At 44.8% G+C, this 22,475-nt stretch overlaps 1 protein-coding gene across 1 annotated transcript in view; it reads right to left on the reverse strand.

The window, feature by feature from the left end:
* Nucleotides 1–22,475, reverse strand: part of itpr2 (inositol 1,4,5-trisphosphate receptor, type 2) — a gene marked incomplete at its 5' end in the record, with an annotated part of 80,388 nt that overhangs the window by 3,305 nt on the left and 54,608 nt on the right. Inside the window, 9 exons of the mRNA XM_080842784.1 lie at nt 7,504–7,664; nt 8,196–8,361; nt 9,060–9,187; nt 17,537–17,834; nt 18,342–18,506; nt 19,495–19,670; nt 19,886–20,011; nt 20,111–20,303; nt 20,394–20,504. Of these exons, the coding sequence (XP_080698910.1) occupies nt 7,504–7,664; nt 8,196–8,361; nt 9,060–9,187; nt 17,537–17,834; nt 18,342–18,506; nt 19,495–19,670; nt 19,886–20,011; nt 20,111–20,303; nt 20,394–20,504 (1,524 nt within the window). The remainder of the gene's footprint in view (nt 1–7,503; nt 7,665–8,195; nt 8,362–9,059; nt 9,188–17,536; nt 17,835–18,341; nt 18,507–19,494; nt 19,671–19,885; nt 20,012–20,110; nt 20,304–20,393; nt 20,505–22,475) is intronic.

Below are 22,475 nucleotides of genomic sequence, written 5' to 3' on the forward strand. Positions count from 1 at the left end.
ACAGATTAATCACACAGAGCGGAGCAGACACGTGTCCCCATGAATTATTCACTCGGTGGGATCGGTACTGTAACGCGATATTTAGTGAGTGGATGTTTGTGTGGGGGGTGTGTGTGGATGTGTGTGTGTGTGTGTGTGTGTGTGTGTGTGTGTGTGTGTGTGTGTGTGTGTGTGTGTGTGTGTGTGTGTGTGTGTGTGCGTGTGCACGTGCACAATGACATGTCTGTTTAGTGTGTGTCAGATGTGAGTAAGTGAGAGTAACACTGTAAGTGTAAGCATGTGTGTGATTGTGTGTGTGTGAGTAACACTGTTTAAGTGTAAGCATGTGTTTAATTGTGTGTGAGACCATACTTTAGTGTGCGTGTCTGCATGCGAGGGTTTGCAGGCAGTGCATTCTGGGCGTACATGTCTAAGATTATGCATGTGTGTGAGCATGTGCACGTGAGTATGTTTGTGCTGCTCAGTAGGTGTATGTGTGTGTGTGCGTGTGTGCGTGTGTGCGTGTGTGCGTGTGTGCGTGTGTGTCTGAGGAGAGAAGGGCGAGCGGCTGGAGTGATCAGGCCGATCTGCGGGAGGTGATGGTTACGTAAGGCAGCTCTGGCTCGGCACCACAGCACCACACCAGCGGCTCCAAGGTGTATGTGGGAAGGACCAGGTTGTGCGGGAGCTCCCGAGGTGAGAACAGGGTGTTTTTCCCCCAGCCTGCACTTACGTAAGGAGGAAACAAGACACACACACACCCACACCCACACACACACCCCCCCCCCCCAAACACACACACACACACACACACACACACACACACACACACACACACAGACGGGTCTCGTTTGTGTCCCGCACAGCCTTTCTCACGGCTTTCAAGATGGAACATACACACTGGAGAATGATGGAAGTATCATTTTCTCTGAAGCTGAAAACTCAGATCCCACACAATGCATATTGCTACCTGATATGACACACACTCACGCACATGCTATTCAGATAATCAGAAAGTCACTTTGTGCGCTACATCTGAACAACAAGGTCTGTACAAAGTACAGGAATATAAGTATCTCAGAGAAGGACATGAGGTAGAGAGAGAGAGTGAGAGAGAGAAAGAGAGAGTGAGCGAAAGAGAGACAGAGAGAGAGAGAGTGAGCAAAATAGAGAGAGAGCAAGAGACTGAGTGAGAGAGAATGAGTGAGAGAGAGAAATAGAGTGAGTGAGTGAGTGAGTGAGAGAGAAAGAGTGTGAGAGAGAGATAGAGTGAGTGAGTGAGTGAGTGAGTGAGAGAGAGAGAAAGAGTGAGAGAAAGAGTGAGAGTGCTGGCATGGTGTGACAGTGACTGCTCTTGGACTCAAACTCTGCAGGGCAGGAGCTCCACCTCACAGTCCACACTCAAGAGGACGGGAAGGGTGGGCCACAGCGACTCCAAAAACAACAGATCTCTTTCTGCCTCGCTCCAGCCTTGGCACTGGCACAGGAGAGCAGGCTCACAAATACAAGCGCTCTCACGATACACACACACACACACACACACACACTCACGAAAGTCTAAGACAGATCCGCTGGGTCCCCATCAAAGGCACTTATGTCCAAGCATGTTAGTATCCAATTCTTAATCAGGAGTACATTAGCCAATTTTGGGGGGACAAGAGCAGTGGCAGAGTGCAAGACGTCGAAAGGCTCGCCATCCACCAAGTGTTGAGGTAACAAATGGACAATACTTTACTGTGTAAAAACACAGCTCCAGCTCCAGCTCAATGATGCAAAGTAACATTTCTATAAACATGTAAAGCTTTCTTGATGAAATATATACCCAAACAAAAAAAACATACTACTACTTTTACTTGAGCTAGTTCCAAAAGTGTTAATGCGCAATGTGCTACAAAATCATTCACCTCAAGAATTCCTCTAATATAAAGTTTGTAGAGTACATTGGCACAACTTCAGCTGTTTTTTTGTTTGTTAATGTGCTATACAAATCAATGTGACTCAACTAGCCCATTTAAGCCGGGAAAGCATTACCGCTGTTCTACCATTAAAGCCGGGAGCGCTGTTGCGTCATTCTACCTTTAACGGTGCAAACCCATGACAGCGACGCGATCAAATTCCATCGCTTTGAGTGGGCGTGGTGTAGCGTTTGGAAATAGCATACAGTCCTACAATTTTCAAACCGTCAAAGACGACACCAAACAACCTCATTGGCTGCTGCCGGGAAATATCGTTTTTTAATTAAATTATAAACAGTAAGCTGCCTTTCAGCACAAAAAAGTTCTAGTCACCAAACATTGTGTATCGCATTTCAGTAGCCAAGAGAAAATAGTCCCCCTTTGTGTGGCTGTTGCTATGCAACAGACAAATAGCATTGGGAACTTCACGTCTGTTAGCCTAAAAGTTTGTTCATGATTAGCTAGGAGATCGACATTGATCTCGCACCATTTTGTTCATACACATTGCTCATTTTATAAAGTTGCCATTAAAATAACAAAAACTACAATGGGACACTTTCAACTTTGTTAATATTTGTTTATATTGATTTGGATATCGCCACAGGCTAGCTAGCTAGCTACTATCTTTTTTAATGGGTTTTTGGTCTAGCGTTAGCCGTCACCTACAAATAATATTCGAGACTTACAATACTCTGCAACATTCGTGTAGCATAGAAACAACTAACCGAGTCAATGTAGACATATAAAAAGTCGTGTAGATGGCTTAATTCACATGAAACATTCCCCACTACATTCCCCAAAACACGCGATCACGCATAACTGTCGCAATGACTAGCAATAAGCAGAAACATATTTTGGAGTTGTTATCGAGGAGCATAGTTAAGACGACAGAGTAAATCGTTGGCCACAGGCTATTCTGTTCAAAGGCAAAAATTTAGGCTAATAGTTTATGCAGGCCTACTTTATCTGTGGGTATCTAGAGTTAAGGAGCAAATTAACATATACCAAACTTTCGATTTCTTTATTGTGGATTAACAGGAGTTGTGAATGTCAATGACGTTTATGCCGAGATCTGGAACATGCCACATAATCGATCATGTTATATGTTTTGTTGTTGTTGTTCCATTATTTTTTGGATTTGTTTACATGTTAAGATTCTCGTTGGAGATAGGCAATAATTGTAAGGCAATACCTAGCCAAATTCAACTTCGGCCTCTAGGCTTAATTTAGGCTATGTATGTGGATATCATCGTAGATGATGGAGGACATTTGCATTGATGGAACTCCGGCAGTGAATGTGTACTGGCTACGGAAAAATGAAATAAAGTTTGCATGTATTAGAAATAGTTCATGCTTGGTTCTGGTGTATTTTAAACGTTTTTTAAATGTCATTTAGTGGTCACAATCAGTGCTATAGCCCATAAATACTTGTCTAAAATAATGTTGTTGTGACGTCACATATTTTAGTAGAGCCCACAGCACCCCCGGCATGAAAGAGGTTCCAGCGCGCCTGCATCTACCCGTGTTATAATTCCATCTACCCGTGTTATAATTTATTATAGTGAATGCTTTGGTTGCCTTCCATTTCAGCCCAGCATACAGTATTTATCAGTTGATAAATAAGATGTACTTGAAATTTGTTTTGTTTTTTTATTTGAATTATCCCTCTTTTTTCCCTTTGAATGGAATATTTGACACTAAACTAGTTCATCTGTATCTCAGTGATAGTATCCAAATGAGCATAAAAATATCACTGGTATGTAAAAACTACATGGACAACAAAATAGTTATAATTGTTGATCAAAATCTTATTCCCTTCTGCTCATAATACAACAAGTAAACAACTCAGAGGTTGACACCGTCAGGTCCATTCTCCATCCATAGTGTCCAAATGAGCATCAAATATCCCTGGTATGTAAAAACTACACGGACAACAAAATAGATGTTAATCGTATTCCCTTCTGCTCATAATAAAACAAGTAAACAACTCAAAAACTTTCCCTACTTATATTTATATAGTTATATACTTTATTTCACTTTGTTATATACTTTGTCATATAGCCTATTTTTTTCTGATCCTGCACTTTTGCATATTTTTTTTACTTTTGAGAAGGTGTATGTAAATATTGTAAATAAATATTTGTAAATAAAAATTCCCATGAAAGCCACAGGTGTAAGCTCTCAAATACTTTTTGAATTGTGTTCCTATCTGTTACAGGGGCTGAGAAATCAGTAATGTAGTAGGCGTTGACACAATTGCTGAATTTCTAGAAAAACTTCAGGTTTTAGGGGAGGTTTCTGAAATCGCCCATAGGTTTTACAGGCATTTTTTCCAGGCGTTTTAGGCCTAAATGGGCTAGAACACAGTCTACAAAATAATACAGTTTATGTATGATGATGTTTGAAAAATAAAATGACCAAAAATCCTGTTGGGAAGTTAAAGCAATCAAAGGTGAGAACACAACACGAGGACACGAAACAAGCGCGTATCTAGACATGCATAAAGTGAAAACAGCTCACTTCCCCATGTCTGTCACCACACATAGCTATCAAAGAGGAAGCTTAAAGTGTGTATCTCAGCCCTGCGGAGTCTGGGCACGTTAGCACAACAACCTGGGCAGAGTTAGCGCTGGAGTACAGCTAATGCTGATGAGCCATGGCCACCCTATGGCTCACCTAAAGGATCCACTGCTCACGCCACTCTCTCCCTCGCTCACCCAATCTCTCTCACTTTCTCAGTTTCTCTATCTCTCCATCCCTCTGTCACTCGCTCATCACTTGCGCCTGCAAATCTCTCCATCCTCACAGTCAAGTGCCTCTAATTCAGCCCAGACAAATGATGGCTGGAAATAGCAGCATGACTGTTGTAATCAGTGTGATTAACATGGCCAGGTTGGGCCAATGGCGTGCCTGAGTGGAGGAGACGGCCGGGGCTCCCACTGCGGCCCTGGCCATGGCTATAGACAACCCGAACCAGAGTCCATCCCGCAGGGATTTAATGACCTCCAACCCAACCGAAGAATCACAAGCCTGGAGGCCCCTTTGTTTTCTCTCTCTCTCTCCCTTTCTCTGTCCCCCTATCACACACACCACACTTTCCCTCTTTCTCTCCCCCCCCCAGTCTCTCACTCCTGTTGCCGCCGCCAACAGCGCGTGACGGCTGTGTTGCCTAGGAGATGCCTGACTCACTGTGAGATAATGAGCGACTGGGCAGGGGTGAGTGTGTGTGTGTGTGTGTGTGTGTATGTGTGTGTGTGAGTGTGTGTGTGTGTGTGTGTGTGTGTGCACGCACGCACACAGAAGGGGACAGAGGAGCACGTGCAAGGCAGGGCTGAGCTATTAGCACGGCCACTTGAGATGGGTTACATAACACTGCTGTGGTTGCGGCAGCGCTACCTGCTAGCTCTTCACTTTGTGTGTGTGTGTGTGTGTGTGAACATAAAGCAACCCCAGTCGATCAGGTTTCTGTGTGCAATTATCACAAATGCACATACACACACACATACACACACACACACACACACACACAAAAACAAACACACACAAACACACACACACACAAACATACACACACCTTATACAAAGCTCTCTCTCTCTACTTCACGTGTCTATAGGCAACCAGCATTAGCATAGGTATATTCTAGGCTCTACAGTATGCATCCGATGCCCTCTACACAACCGCCTGAATAAGAGGGTTCCAGCAAGAACACTGAACACTGCCAGAGTGCTGCCTGATTTCACTGCCAACGCTTGAAACTGTAGAAAGAGGGGGGAGAGGGTAATTCATATTAAAAAAAAGCTGTATTTTGTTCTTCTAGCCTTTGAGTATTTCAGTGTAAACTGTCCCCCCCTCCACCAAATCCCAACCCCTTACCAATTGATATTATATAATTATTATTTTTACTACAGATAACAACAACAACAATCATAATAATAATAATAAGAAGAAGAAGAAGAATTATTTTTTACTGGAATTTGTGTATGGAGATTCAAAGGTAGGCAGAAGCAAAATGGAAAGCAGGAACAGGGAGGATTGGCCTCTGGGACAGCCAGGACACGAGAGGAGAAAGGAGGGAGAGGAGGACAAGAGAAGGGCAGACAGGAGAGGACAGAATAGAACAGGAGAGAAGAGAACAGGACAGGGAAGGGAGGACAGCGTCTCATCCTGCTCTCATCCCTGCACCAGACTGCAAAGCCCCCCCCCCCCCATCCCTGCAGAGGAGCTGTCTCAGGAGCCACATGAGGGCCAGCAACTTGACTGTGTGTGTGTGTGTGTCACAACCACAGCTAATTGGGTCTCAATCATCTCCATGTACAACACATGTGCAGCCTGTGTGACTCTCACTCTACTCATTCATTAAAAACTACTGTATGTCCAACCACAGTCGCACTATAGATATACACGCACACGCACACGCGCACACGCACACGCACATGTATAGAGCAGTCCATAATAGTATCACACAGGAAACCAAAGGTGTGCACGTGTCATACCCACTTTCGACCTCTCCAGACATGTGAAGTTCACAGTGAAAAAAACTGAAAAAGGGTCCGAGTTACTAAGGTCTCCAGAGCCATAACAGAAAATGAGAGAGAGAGAGGAAAAATGGAGAGAAGAAAGGTGAGATCCCAAGAAAAGGTCAAACACATGCCACACCAGGGGCTCATTACAATGCTAAGCAGACCAGAGAAGATCTCACGTTTGTCTGGCTGATTAGTTCTCTCTCTCTCTGTCTCTCTCTCTCTGTGTCTCTCTGTGTCTCTCTCTCTGTGTCTCCCTCTCTGCGTCTCTCTCTCTGCGTCTCTCTCTCTGCGTCTCTCTCTCTGCGTCTCTCTCTCTGCGTCTCTCTCTCTCTCTGTCTCCCTGTAGATAACGTGGCACTATTCAGGGAGAAGTGGTATGTGAGGGAGGCAACTGTGCCAATAAGCGACCCCTGAGGTTTGGCTTAAAACTGGTGATACAAACTGATTTTTTTTCAGAGTGTTTTTAAATACAGACTTTTAAAAGTCTTTCTCCCGCGCTCTCTCTCAATGTTCCAGGCAGCCTTCAGAGGTTCAGGGTGCAGACTTTGCGTACACTCACACATGCACACGGACACACAAACTCACACACACACACACACACACACACACACCCCCCCACACACACACGCACGCACACGCACACTCCGCTCACCACACTCCAGTCTAGACAGACAGTGACCCGTGCCACAAATAAATCATCCGCTAATACTGAAGTGGAGCATTCAGTCACATACCAGCACACAGCCACACACAGCACTGGACAAGCAATATGCTGCAGCGCTGTGTGACAGACAGGCTAGAAGAGAGAGGATACACACACACACACCACACACACACACCACACACACACCACACACACACACACACACACACACACACACACACACACTACGAAAATCGCTAGACCAGCTTTTATAGCTATTGCATGTTCTCAGCTGTGAGCCATACAGTTTGATGAAACATGTGGGATCACCTGGACCAGACTCTATAGCAGGGAAACAGTGAGCAGAAAGAGAGAGTGTTGCTCTGGGCAGTGCTGACTGACCTTGATCATCTTGGCCACATAGCTCTCGGGCCCTGTGTACTCCGTGGGGTCCTTGACCCGCACCAGGACCAGGAAGTACAGGTAGTGCCACATGCTGTGCTCCGACTTGATGTGCTCCTCGAATGACACCGTCTTGTTGTCGAACTTGTCCCTCTCCAGCCCTGCAGGGGGCAGTGCATATTAGTGAGGAGACGTTTACAAATGTTCCTTCCAGTCTCATCACTCACAGACAGAACATCTGCAGTCATTGTTTTGATTGACAGGCGACACAGTGCGATGTCTTTCCTGGGTGGTGATCTAAAGAGTGAAGTCTCAGCATCAGCACCATATGGAGCTGAGGTGTCGGCTTCGTGGGTGGCAGCTTGTTAAAGATGACTGCCTAAGTATTGAATTTGTGCAGCAATACCTACACAGATGTCCCCAAATCTTTCCTTTTTTTGCAGGCCCACTAAACTTTCAGTCCAGCTTGATGAGGCTCATTATCACAACAGGTGTCACAGTATAGATTCTGTCAAAAAAAAAAAAAAATCCCCCAAAAGGTTTACCAAACACTGGCCCTGAGGTGGTTTATCTCACCCAAAAGTGTACCTAGAGTAGTGTTGAAAAGTAAATACCAGTTTGAAGAACTGAGGAGGACGTTTACTTCACTATCCCTAGCTGTCAGAGACTGGTCCCAGATCAGTGCTGCTCACCACAGATGAAGCAGGTGGTCTTCAGGATCTCCTCCTTCCTCTGCTTCTCACTCCTGAGGTCGGCGAAGGTGTCGATGATCACACCGAAGATGAGGTTGAGCACAATGATGATGACGATGAAGAAGAAGAGCAGGTCGTACACCACGCGTGCTGCAAACAGAGGCTCCTGCAGATGGATTGAGGACAATCAGAGGTGATCACACTGAGGTGACTACCAGCCAAAGACTAGACTAGACGGAATCACATTACATGAACATGAGAGAGCTAAATAATAATAATCATCTTCAGATAAAAACAGAGTCCTTTTGCTTGTTGGCTAGGGGGACAGGATGTGCACAGTGTGGGTGGTAATGACAGATTAACTCACGATGCAATAGTGCCATTTCCAACAACACTGATATATTGTAACACAGGCAAAGAAGAGAACATTTATTTGGTATATTTTTTCTCCACAAACATGAAAAATATTTCATAAGACCTAGCTATTTTACTTAATGGAAACCATGTAATGTGCACTCTCATCCGAGCCAGTCACTGCAAGTTATAACTGTGTTTACCATCACCACTCTATCATGAAGCCCAACATGGAGGGAGAGGATAGGGATGCTCTGCAAAACCAGGATGAGTTTGTGAAGAAGTTTTTAACTGCCCTGTGTTTGACGAAATGTGTTGATAGTTTGCCGTCAGTGTCTCAATACTGTACAGCAAGCAGAAAACAAGATATATCACCATCTTCTTCCATCCCAAAAGCACAGCCCTTGGATCTGGCGGTCAGCAGTGTGCAACGTGATCTAGGGAATTTTGTTTGCCAGTGCCTTAATGAGTGTGGTAAATCTAATCTGAGCGTGATGTGAGGCTACTGACATCTTTGGAGGGCTTCCTCAGCATGTCTCCGATGCCACCTCCGTTCCGCAGGCCCTGGTTGAGGACAGTCACGATGCACATGAGCAGGGTGTCGCACATGCGCTCCGTCCCATCATCCTCCTCCAACACTGCAGGGTCACACACACAAACACACACACACACACACACACACACACAGGAGAGGTCACACAAGGGCACCAGAGACCTCAAAAGACCACTAAACAAAAATGTAAAATGTCCTTTTTCCTGAGAATAATCGGAGAAACGCTATTTACAGTGTGTGCAATTAAGCGAAAATGGTGTCTCTAACAACAACGCTGTTTCCAAGTGACAACCCACACACACACAATTGCTTTATAACAGCATGTTCAGTGATGAAACTAAGGTCAGAGCGCTGCACTTTCCCATAACGCTCCTCTACGTAAGAGAACCAGACTGCCACCTCTGTGTGTGCTCTGCACTAGACAGTGGGGAACTATCCGGAACTCGAGCACCAATGAGAACCGAGTGTTGGACAGAAAGAGATAGCAAGGAAACTGCAGAGAAAAAAAGGGCGGATTGAGGGACAGAAAAGAAAGCAACAGAAAGGCTGGAGGGGAAGAGAGAGGGGGAGAGAGAGAGAGAGAGAGAGGGAAGGAGAGAGAGAGGGAGCAACAACACGTGTGAGCTCTGAGGGTTACATGAGGACGCACATTATTCTCTATACATGTGCAAAAATACAAGCTGGTTCTAAATGGAGGCATAAGCTTATACTTTTCACTGAGCACTAAAGAGAAGCTGGCACGCAGTGCTTGTTTGGTGCAAGGCAACTTTAGCCTGGTGAGGCAGCCCAGGCACTGTGCCAATCTGGCACTGACAGACAGTCACAAGGGGAACATTTGGACAGGGAAATAGGGAAAGAAAAAAAAAGATCTTAAGAAGGATATGCATCTCTGTTCAGAATCAGATTTAACACTGCAGCATAAGTGTTTATGTCATCATCTTTTTGTTGAGGTGTCAGATCAGTGAAGGTGAAATTCGATAAATACTCACATTTCTCAAACTCCACATTTACTGTCTTCTTAGAGCTTGGTTCTCAATTTTCCTTTCTTTCACATAGTTCTTTTGTTTCACAAAATTCTTCTTTAAATTCTTCTTTATTATTCATAATTCTTATCCTGCGATAATTTGTTTAGGTTTACAGATGCATCTCATATATATGTGTGTGTGTGTGTGTGTGTGTGTGTGTGTGTGTGTGTAATGAACGTACTTGGAGTGGGTCCCGGGCAGCTGTCCTTCGTACACGTATCAACATCTCTCAGCGCAGCTGCTTCCCTCTCTGCAAGAGTGACACACATGGACATTAACCCTCACTGCTCTCCCCTCACTGCAAGAGTGACACACATGGACATTAACCCTCACTGCTCTCCCCTCACTGCAAGAGTGACACACATGGACATTAACCCTCACTGCTCTCCCCTCACTGCAAGAGTGACACACATGGACATTAACGCTCACTGCAAGAGTGACACACATGGACATTAACCCTCACTGCTCTCCCCTCACTGCAAGAGTGACACACATGGACATTAACCCTCACTGCTCTCCCCTCACTGCAAGAGTGACACACATGGACATTAACGCTCACTGCAAGAGTGACACACATGGACATTAACCCTCACTGCTCTCCCCTCACTGCAAGAGTGACACACAGTGCCCTTGAGCAAGCCACCTAACCCCGATCACTGCTCCCCGGGCGCCGCCAATGGCAGCCCACTGCTCCGGGTTAGTGTTACTTCACTTCACTGTGTGTGTGTGTGCGTCACTTCCCTGGATGGGTTAAATGCAAAGGTTAATTTCAGAGTGTGTGTGTCTACACCACCTCTGCCATAGAGAGGACTTTCACTTTCACTTGCAAGAGTGACACACATGGACATTAACCCTCTCTGCAAGAGTGACACACATGGACATTAACCCTCACTGCTCTCCCCTCACTGCAAAAGTGACACACATGGACATTAACCCTCACTGCTCTCCCCTCACTGCAAAAGTGACACACATGCACATTAACCCTCACTGCAAGAGTGACACACATGCACATTAACCCTCTCAGTAAGAGTGACACACATTGACATTAACCCTCACTGCTCTCCCCTCAGCCTGAGGCCCCTGTGGTCTGGGTCTCGCGTGACTCGGCCTCCACACACACAAGTCTGCTGACCACATCCACGCTGGGGCCCCAATCTGCTAATGTCTTTTAAGTGGGCCACGGTTTATCAGAACTGACTTTACTGCTACGAACAGTGGAATGAGAGGACTTTCTGTACACATCCCTGGCCACGATGCAACCAATAGCAAAACATATCAACAAGTCATTCAGCTGACTATTTTCAATGTTTATGCAATGTTTTCCTTTAAAGAAATGAAGGCTAACACTGACTGTGTAGTTAGAGTATGGAAACAGTGATCTGGTTAAACTGCCATATAGATTTAGATCATCCCACACTTTTATTATGCAAAATCCCACGTAAATCCAAAGGGGTGACCAAGTCTCATGCGACTGTTATTAAAAATGGTAACGGATGGGGACAGGTGAGACTGTGTTAAATAATAAAGGACCTTGGTGGCTGAAGGACATCTGAGAGCTGCTGCAGCATCCGCTGGGCTAAGTGACTGAACCACAGGCATCAGCACGCGCAGAGCTGTGTGTGTGCATTTGTGCTGTGTGTGTTATGTGTATGGACACATGCATATAGAAATACACGAAAGGATGTGTGGCTGTGAGTACACGTCACGTCACGTCAAATTTTGGTATGTATTTGGTATTTTTGTTTATGTATTATGTATGAGGTCCATGAAACAAGGTAAAATCTAAATGGTACGTTTTTAAATGTATGGATTTGCATTCCATTTCATACTTTCTCCAGGTTTTAGGAGTGTGTCTGTCTTTAGTGTTGTGTGTAGTGTTGCGTGTCTGTGTGTAGTGTTGTGTGTCTGTCAGTGCGTGCACATGATGGCAGTACTCCGATCCGATCCGATTCTCTCCATGGGGTCTCCATGGGGGGTTAACTGCACTATCTCAAAGCACATGGCAGTGACAAATCCAGATCTTGGCCGTGTCAGTTCAAATCAAATGCGGAATGTTTACATCTGCTACCGTTGATTATACAGTAAATACGTTGTGAAATGAAACAAAAACACACCACAGTTAAAGTTGTATTAGTATTGATTGATTCACATCGATATGAATGGATTACATGACTAACAACTGGTGGAAAAGTAATATGAAAATATTTGTTCACTGAATTAGCGTGTTCTGTCCAAAACAGTTGCGTTCCAGTTTCAAAGTTTCAGTTTCGGTTTCAGTATTTCAACGTGAATCAGAGGGAGCACAAGAACTGAGCATCTAGCAGCGATTATCATATCATAGACATATATGATGCATGTTTATGTCTGTGGGCAGGATCTCAAGCACGTGCAAAAGTTGTTGTTGTCTAATTGGAATCTAGATTCGAGAGACAAATGCGCGCCCAGTCCGTTTCCCAGCGGAATCGAATCCTGTATCCAGGGGTTTACATCGGAGTCCAGTCGGACTCAAGTCGGACACAAGAAATCTAGATTTGGGGAGACACGTGTCCAATTTCCAATTTAAATCGGACTGAAATCGGAAATTGGACACATGTGTCCACACTGTGTGTGTAGTGTTTTGTGTGTGTGTGTCTGTTTGTAGTATTGTGTGTCTGTGTGTAGTGTTGTGTGTGTGCCAGTGTGTAGTGTTTTGTGTGTGTGTCTGTGTGTAGTGTTGTGTGTCTGTGTTGTGTGTCTGTGTGTAGTATTGTGTGTCTGGGTGTAGTGGACACAGACATAGGAGAGTCAAAGCTGAAGCTGTGCATGTGTATGTGTTTGTGTACGTGCACATGTAAGCGTGTGAGAGTGTGATTGTGGGTTTATTTTTGTGCCAAGCTGAGCGTGAGTGCGAGTGTGTGTGTGTGTGTGTGTGTGTGTGTGTGTGTGTGTGTGTGTGTGTGTGTGTGTGTGTGTGTGAGGCACTGTGGCCTGAGGGGACAGCAGGAGACACATATACACACACACACACAAACAGGCACACACGCAGAGATGAGGAGATTACATAACGGGAGTGTGGCCGCTCCAGAGTTATGCAACAGGTGCACATGTGCTGGCAGGTTGTCTCTAACCCTGTCACACTGCAACTGTGTACGCGCTCACACACACACACACAACATACATAGACATAGACACACTCACACACACAAACATACACATACACACAATCCACACACACCTAGATGGAATAAAAATCCACACATAGTGAAATCATGCTCTAAACCGGTTTTTCCTCTGCCCACAGCAGAGTTCTACTGAACTCCCATATTCACTAGACTTCCAAACATCTTTTATTTCTACATCTGTCATGCAATCCAATTATCAATTATTAATCTATTAACAGCAAGAAAGCCATCAAGAACACCACAGATGCTGCTGAGAGGGCATCAAGATGGCTGTGGATCAAGAGGGGTGATCCGTGGGCAACACAAGCTACCTAGACACAAGCCGGGGAGTGATCACCTCCGGCTGGGTCGCCTGGGCGCGGGTGTCTGATGTTGAAAGACCCGAAACACCCGATGATCCCAGGTTCCATCACTGATGATGTGTCTAGGTTGCACCAGTTGGTGTATATTAAACCATAAGGACCTTTGTCTTTGTTCGTGGGGCTTGACTGAAGGTGTGTATGATGAGTACATGAATGTCGCAAGTGTTTATCTCAACTAAAATAGCAATAAACATGGACTCGATAGCATTTATTAGAGAGTTCATTTCTGTTTTGTGTGCAAAAATATATGCAAACATATATTAAAAATGTACTAATTACAACTAAATTTCTTCCTCAGCAGTATTTCAGTGTAATATTGATATTTAGTGTATCCAGATAAAGACAGAGTTGATGCTACCCCCAAAATATGCAGAGTTGTTTTATTAGTGCATTATTTAATAGTGGGCTCAGTCCCTCCAGGATCTTGTGAGGGTTTTATGTGGTTGTTGTGGCCAATTGCTGTGGGAATTCTCCAAAACTGCGGTTAAAATTGCAGTGATTACGTTTTATTTTTCAATTTCCAGCGTGAATTGCTAAACATTGTGATGCCACCAGGACCTTGGCGGGGTTTGTTGTGTTTTTCGTGGCCAAAAGTAACGAAATTTGCTGCAGAAAAAATGTGGTAATGAGAAGAAAATTGGAAGAGAAAAGTTGTCAAGCTAAGTTAAGCCATTCAGTTGTATGGGATTTTGTATATTTGTAAGCCATCATGCCAAGCAGTAGATGTGTTTTCTGGCAGCTACCGCTATCTAGTTATCTTCCATAGAGGCAACACTAGCTAGCTACATTGTTCATTATTTTGACAACATTTACACAATGTAGACCTGAAGAGAATTCACGCGAGAGAAGTGTTCCTAGTAGGCTCTTACCTCTGTCAAGGCTCTGTACCTCTGCAAGCAAACCATTGGTGGACCTTGCAAGCAACTTTCAGGATTTGTGATATGCAGCATTGAAGTGAAAACAATTTCTCGCAAGTTCGGACCTCACTTCTGCCAGGTGCCAGTTCCTGGCCTGCTGTTAATGTGGTATCATTAAACAGATGAAAAATCTCCATCACCAATGATGTACCTGCCAGGTGGTTAATACAGCTTCTGAGCTTAACCTGAGGACCTAGACATCATACACAGAGCCAAGCACACCACAGAAAATATTTAAGTAGGGGCCTTTGTGGTCATGGATGGCCTAAATTGAGTGGACAGGAGTCCTTGTATGTTGCCAAAGGCAATACTCCAAGCCACGTGCATAAGGCAGGAGCGTCTAACAGGTGAGTGAACCCTGATTTGATGGCCTCCAGCTCATCATCAGAGAGCATGTCCACTGCCTGTTTCTGAATGCTGAGAACTCCCTCTGAAATTTGATGGACAATATATCCAGTTTGTACAGATTGATTTTTTGAAAGTCTGGACAGCAAAAAATGTGATCTGATCCAGGTTTGAAATGCGATTCCAATCGGATTTCTACAGATGCATCTCAGTGCGGACGCTCAAATCAGATTTCAAAGTATCTTTTGAGTCACTTGCAGTGCGACACACAACAACAACATTAAGTCCAGAGTGACGGATCAATTCAAGCTGCTACTAGCAGGGCGCCAAAGAACTGCCACTGATTGGTTTATTGCTTCTCTACTCTTTGAGAGTGCTTTGGAGGAGTGTCGTAGCTACGTAGTTGCTGCCGCTTACATCGTTACTACTACAGATAGGATCAGATCTGATCACTTGAAAAGAAGAGTGCAGACAATCTGTCTCAAAAGATCCGATTTGATAAACAAATCCGATTTGCCTACAGTCTGAACATAGCCTAAATGTGAATTTAATGTTTGACTAGGTTAAAATAGGGTCTTTCTGTCCATAAACCAATGAAGTAACATAACATTTGCATCCCCCCAGAATCAAATATTATGTTTCAATTTAGAATATATTTTCAAATATTTGTTATTATCCATTTTTAAATTTGTTTTTACTCAGGTCACTTGTCAAAAGTTTGTTCTGATAATTATACTAGGTCCTTGTAGGATTGTGATAAAAGAATAATAACAGGTGTACCCAAGTTGAAAATAGTACACTAGCGTATACTCAATTTACACGTACTAAGTATACTTCCATGCACTCATGATTGATGTACTAAAATTGTGTATTTCATGTACTAATTATGTACATAGTATGCTAATGATATATCATTAGTGGTAATAAAGACATTCTTAAATATATTTGTGTGGCTAATATATTGTGTAGGAAATATATTATCCACACATTTTGACTACATTTTAAATGTCTTTCCTATACACTGTAAGTGTATTAACAATAATCGGAGAGGTGGATCCAAATAAACTCCAATTTAAAACAAAGAACTGTTTTAAAAAGTACAGACTGGGTAAAAAGATGTACTTAAGTATATTCAAGTGCATATTAATGGTGTCTCAAAATAGTAGTCAAGTACAATATATAATTGTTGTATAATTGAGTGCATAATTGATGTAAGGGATAATGTATTGTCCGGAGGTCATTCTACAAAAATAATTCCCGACGGGGCGAACAACACCCCGACGCGCAGCGGAGGGTGTTGTTTTGTACCGAAGGGAATTATTTTTGTAGAATGACCGACGGACAATAGAAGACATTCCTCCAACATATCTCTTTTTAATGATTTAGGTGCCGTTTCATGTGTCCCGTTTAGAAATAAATAGTTCTTCAAGCAAATAGAACTTTGAAGTTTCAGGTGTTGCATAGCAACCCATTACTTGCTGACTTCAAATTACTCTCTACTGTTGCGTTAAAATGACTGGACTTCTGGCGGAATGATATGAAAGATGTGAATTAGAAGTACAAAACCCGTTGCCAATGACAGCGGTGATTATCTTTCGCAGAGGTCTGTTAGCAGGAATTAATGTATGGGTATGACGTAGGGATGGCCCATTCAAATCAACGGTACTTTTTGGAACATTCTGAAGAGCCGTATAATAAACGAAAATAGCACACTTTCAGTACATTAAGAACATCATGAGCACATGGAACTATACCAAGTATAATGAAGTATACTTTAAAGTGAGTCTGTAGCAGCAGCAACAGTAGTAGCACAGACTCAATCTGACCGGTCCAAGGGTGGAAACACACACGCACACGCACACGCACGTGCACACACAAACAAGCATGTTCAGCAGAATATCTGCCCCAAACACCAAGGCAAAGAGCAAATAGCTGTACACACACAAGTAACACACACACACACACACACACACACACACACACACACACAGACACAAACACACATTCGTATCCCACACTGTACATACAGCACAATCACAGTCTTCAGGCATGCAGGGCTAACACCTGGACACAGCTACACTGCATTACATCTTTCAGCACATTCCCTCTAGCACTGTTTGTTTACGTGTGTGTGGTGTGTGTGTGTGTGTGTGTGTGTGTGTGTGTGTGTGTGTGTGTGTGTGTGTGTGTGTGTGTGTGAGCATGTGTGTGTTGTGTGTGTGTGTGTGTGTGTGAGCGTGTGTGTGTGTGTGTGTGTGTGTGTGTGTGTGTGAGCGTGTGTGTGTGTGTGTGTGTGTGTGTGTGTGTGTGTGTGTGTGCGTGCACACGCTCATGCTCTGTGTTTTGCTGGGTGAGCTGGAAAGGTCAATAGTCTTCTCGCAGGCAACCTGATCTCATACACGCAGGCAGTGGTAAAATTAGACATCAAATAAATAAGCAACCCAGGGGGCAGAGGGGGACACACAGGTGCTGACGAGGTGTGTGTGTGTGTGTGTGTGTATGTGTGTGTGTGTGTGCGTGTGTATCTGCACGTGCTGTTGCTTAAAGAAGAGTATTTGTATGTATGTGCTGTGTGTGTGCCTTCATGTTTGTGGAGTTCTTCATGTATAGGTAACTGTAAATACATGTGCACGTGTAAGACAGTGTGTGGGTGCAAGTGTGTGCATGTTTCTGCGTGTGAGTTAGAGTGTGTCTGCATGTGAGTGTGTGAGTATGAGTGTGCACACGCAGGAAGTGACCTGCTGCGGGGAGGCGATCCACGGGCATGCTGAAGTCGTCCTTGAGGAAGAGGAAGCCCACGATGGAGAAGAGGTACACCAGGATGAGCGCCAGCACAGCTGTCAGGATGATGGAGCGGCCATTCCGCGTCACACTCTTGATCACGTTCAATAACGTCTCCTCCCTGTACACTAGGTCAAACAGCTGGACACACACACACACACACACACACACACACACACACACACACAGAAAGAGAAACGATCATCCTTCTTCAGAAAACATTGTGAATCTTGCCTTGGTAGTGCATTCGTTGAAATACCCTCTGCTAATAGTTGCTATTCTATTGATTTCAAAACCCGCTGCTAATGGTTATCAAACATGTCTGCACTGTCATGCTACAGTATTTACTTTCCAGACTCAGGGACTATCCCCACACACACACACAAAGATAACATGCTATAGCCGACAAGTCTTACTGTTTTCAATTAAACAACTCAATTCAGCATGACTGAGACTTGCACGGCTGGGCTGACGTCATTGCCTGCGTGTTCCCTTGATCACGCATGGAGCTGGCAGAAGATCACAAACATCAGAGCAGGATCTGCTCTGTGTTTCTGCCAATGCCATGATTTGAGTGATTTAGCCCTATCAACTGAGGGACACATGATGAGATGGCGGAGGGCTGAGGCATGAGGAGGAGGCCCTTACCAGGAAACTGTAGAAGAACTCGTGCACGAACAGGCCCAGCATGCACACCACCACGTAGGTCATGTGATACAGGAAGGAGATGTCCTGCACCACAGCTTTGTATCCGCGCGGAAAAGTTCCCCGGTTGCCAATGAAGCTCACCAGAAACACAATCTTATTCAGCAGCTGTGGGTGGAAGAGAAAAGGAAAGAGAAAGAGAGAGAGAGAGAAAGATAGAGAGAGAGGAACAGGGAGAGACAGAGAAGGAGAACATGAGATGGAATTGAGAAATCAGACTCTCTCAGCCAGTGAGCATTCACATGCAACCAGCAGTTGGTGAGTTGCATTTAAGAGGATATTCATTACACACACTGTTAAATAAAAAGCCCCTTTACTGAGGCTGAGAATAGCTTGCTCTCTACAGCTTGTGGGTGAATTACAACACAATGGCCACAGAGCAGCCAACTGGAAGAGAGGAAGAAGAGGCTCCAGGACTGTCCCCTCTGGGTGGCAGGAACCATGGTGACAAGACGCCCACATCCACCAGATTGTATGACTGATTAGCAGGGACTCTCCATAATTCCTCACATGGGGGGGACACAAGATATATTTTAAGGAAGCAGGCAGTGTTACTCTCATGACAATCTGGTGTTGTGTTTCGCATCATGAAAACCAGAATGGAGCAAGAAGGGTCACAGAGAGTGTGTTACACACACACACACACACACACAGACACGTACACACACACTCTCTCTCTCACACACACACACTACACACACACACACACACACACACACACACACACACACACACACACACACACACACACACACACACACACACACACACACACACACACACACAGACACGTACACACACACTCTCTCTCTCACACACACACACTACACACACACACACACACACACACACACACACACACACACACAGGAAAAGTCCCCCACTACTACAGTCTACTACACAGTCACAGTGTCAATCTGACATTAAGGGAGAAATAATACACACACAGCATGACAGCAAAAAGTCGTTCTCTAAAGTCCAATGGAGATGGAGAGTAGCACTGGTGTATCTGCCTTGCTACAGTAGACCAGTGGTAGCTGATGAGAAGGGGGTGGGTGGGGTTATGTGGTGCATGCTATGGGGGTCTGGGACTTACATTGGCAGCCCCCAGTAACAGCAGAGTGGGGCCCAGGCCCAGCGTGTAGATGGAGCGCAGGATTCCACACAGGAGGAAGGCTCGGATGTTCCCCGGCCTGGGCAGCAGGAAGAGCATGGCGGTGCTCACGACCATCGCCACCCACAGCAGAATAGACAAGAAGGGGGACAGGACACCTACACACACAGACACACACAGACACAGACACACACACACACACATCAAGAGGATGTGCCCCCTTCACAAATATATTAGCACTAGCTTGAAGCCTAGGGTGATATTTGAAATCCATACAAATTATGCTGAAATGATATTTAACACAGTACAAATATTGAGCACGGCAACCTGATGGTCTGACCAGAGGAAATGGGTTGAGAAAAAAAATCCTCACCTTCATCCTCATCATCTCCAAAAGGATAGAACAGAGCCACGACCAGGTTGACCAACACAGCCAGGTTAAAGGAGATGCTCCCCCACAGAGAGATGTGCCGCGAGAACCAGAACAATGGCGCGTTATCTACAGGAGGCAGATAAGAGAGCAGGATCATCCATGTCTCCTGAGCGGACATTCTGCAGATTACAACACTTTTGACATGTAGAGATGCTCGGGGCTTACTGCGGATCTTTTTTTGCCAGCTCATCTCGTTGTAGAGGTCATCAAACTGCTGGAAGAAGTCGTTGACCTTACTGCCCTGGTCGTCGCGCTCCGTGGAGGTGAAGACGCGCACCTTGGACTCCTCCGTCAGGTACTCACAGATGCTGGGCACCGGGAACACAATCTGCTCCATGCTACGGTCGTGCCGCACAATCTGACATGGACATGGACAAATGTCAGCAGACCACACTTAACTTTTTCTGCTTCTATTTGAGCGCTGTGATTGGGTGAGACGGCCTTGTACCTCTATCTGAGCGGTGTGGTTGGCATAGTAACTTAGAGCATCATCGCCTTCTTCGTCTACCTCCACTCCTGGCTTGAGGCTCTGCTGCAGGATCCTGCTGTGCCGTGCCAACTACGACCGAGAACGCCCATGGGTTAAATCATTATTATGCATATCGTTATTCATACAGTTATTCATTCATCAGCACTTCCACTACATAAATCAAAAATAAAGGACAGTTTTACAGTTGAAATACAGTGTGGTTTATTTGAAAAGGACCCACTCTTCTGTTGAGTGAAATACAGTGTGGTTTATTTGAAAAGGCCCCACTTTCCTGTTGAGTGAAACCCCAAGTGGTGAGAGTGTGATCAGGCAGAGGTGATCGGAACAGCCTGAAACCTAGGAGCTAGCCGTCACCCAGGATAGACTAATCTCACTTAGCAGCTCAACTCAACCCCAGACTTGTCTAAACTGTGACTAATCCCGGTGCCTTGTGACATCCATCCACACCCAGAGTGGAGTCTGTGTGAAAGCCCAGCTCGCAGAGGGCCACCTCAGCTAACAAACCAGACCTGCTGTCTGTGCACCTGCCGTCGTTCGGTACCGCCGGACACTCCTGCTCCTCCTCCTCCCCCTTGCCGCAGCACCTGACGGGACACGATGAGGATGGAAGGGGGGTTTGTGTGTGAAGCTCAGGCAGCTGAACAACAAGCTGGATGAGCAACACATGAGCTTGAACAACAGGCTGGATGAGCAAAACATGAGCTGGGATGGGCCTGGGCAGCATCATGGGACTCCAAGTCATAGGGAAGGGATGGAGGGAGGGAGGGAGGGCCTGCTGTACATCACAATGTTTTCAAAGCTGAAGTGGATACAGTGTGTGGACGACATGTAGGTGTAAGACTCTGTGTGTGTGTGTGTGTGTGTGTGTGTGTGTGTGTGTGTGTGTGTGTGTGTGTGTGTGTGTGTGCGTGTAAACCTCATGACAAGTCATCATCAAACATACCCACATCATGAAGTGCAAGTTGATATCATGACCCAAACACCAAACAAGAAGCATGCATTATTTGGGATTCATTTAAATGCTGTTAAATATTAAATGCTGTTAACCACCATTCATTAGAAGAAACCCTAGGGCCCTTGACGACCATTAAAAAACAAACTAATCTTTTCCAAAAACCCATTCTCAACGCACATGCCGACATAAAAAACTGTTCATCCAAAACTTCATTATCTCATAAAGAAGAATCAGCATGAAGTTCGTCTCTGTCTATCTATTTTAAAAGAGTAGAGTGAAGTGTCACAGGATGTCTATCAGACTCTTCCGCCGGTGTCTGGGTAAAAGTGGGGTGGCAGTGGTGTGGTGTATTTTTGATCTGGCTACAAAGAATGTCACAACCACACTGTGTGAGTTACTAGGCCACTAAGAGGAAACATGACTGAATCTGTCTACCCACCACAGACACGGTTTAAAATGCCTAAAAACAAAACCATGAGTGGCTCATATGATTAATGAAATGTACCCAAAGTGAAGTAACAGGAGTTATATTAATAGCTTCTGCTCAATTTTTGAAGTCTACAAACACCAACAATGTCTGATTCATCGTACACATTAGTGACCGTAATGCATACTTAATGTACCATTGCTGTAGGCCACTGGAGGCAAACAACTCCAGTGGGTTTAAAGTCCATCATGCTAGACATAAAAACATAACTGTAACGATCATCAGGGGAACTGGACTTATGATATACAAACATAACTTTTACGATCATCAGAGGAACTGGACATAAGACTTAAAAACATAACTGTAACGATCATCAGAGGAACTGGACATAAGACTTAAAAACATAACTGTAACGATCATCAGAGGAACTGGACATAAGAGTTAAAAACATAACTGTAACGATCATCAGAGGAACTGAGGCTGAGGTTATCGGTCATCTCCATGATGGAGGTACATACAGTAAGTGTTTTTAACAGTGGGGCCAGCAGGAGGTATGACATAACTGGTGCCTGTCCATGACTGGCTCTGCTGATAATTCAGTGGAGAGTTTCAGCGTCTCGAGGGCCTATTTAATGTTCCTCACGTGGAGGAGAGAGGA

This window comes from Sprattus sprattus, assembly GCF_963457725.1.
Source record: "Sprattus sprattus genome assembly, chromosome: 7".
NCBI classification, from domain to species: Eukaryota; Metazoa; Chordata; class Actinopteri; order Clupeiformes; family Clupeidae; genus Sprattus; species Sprattus sprattus.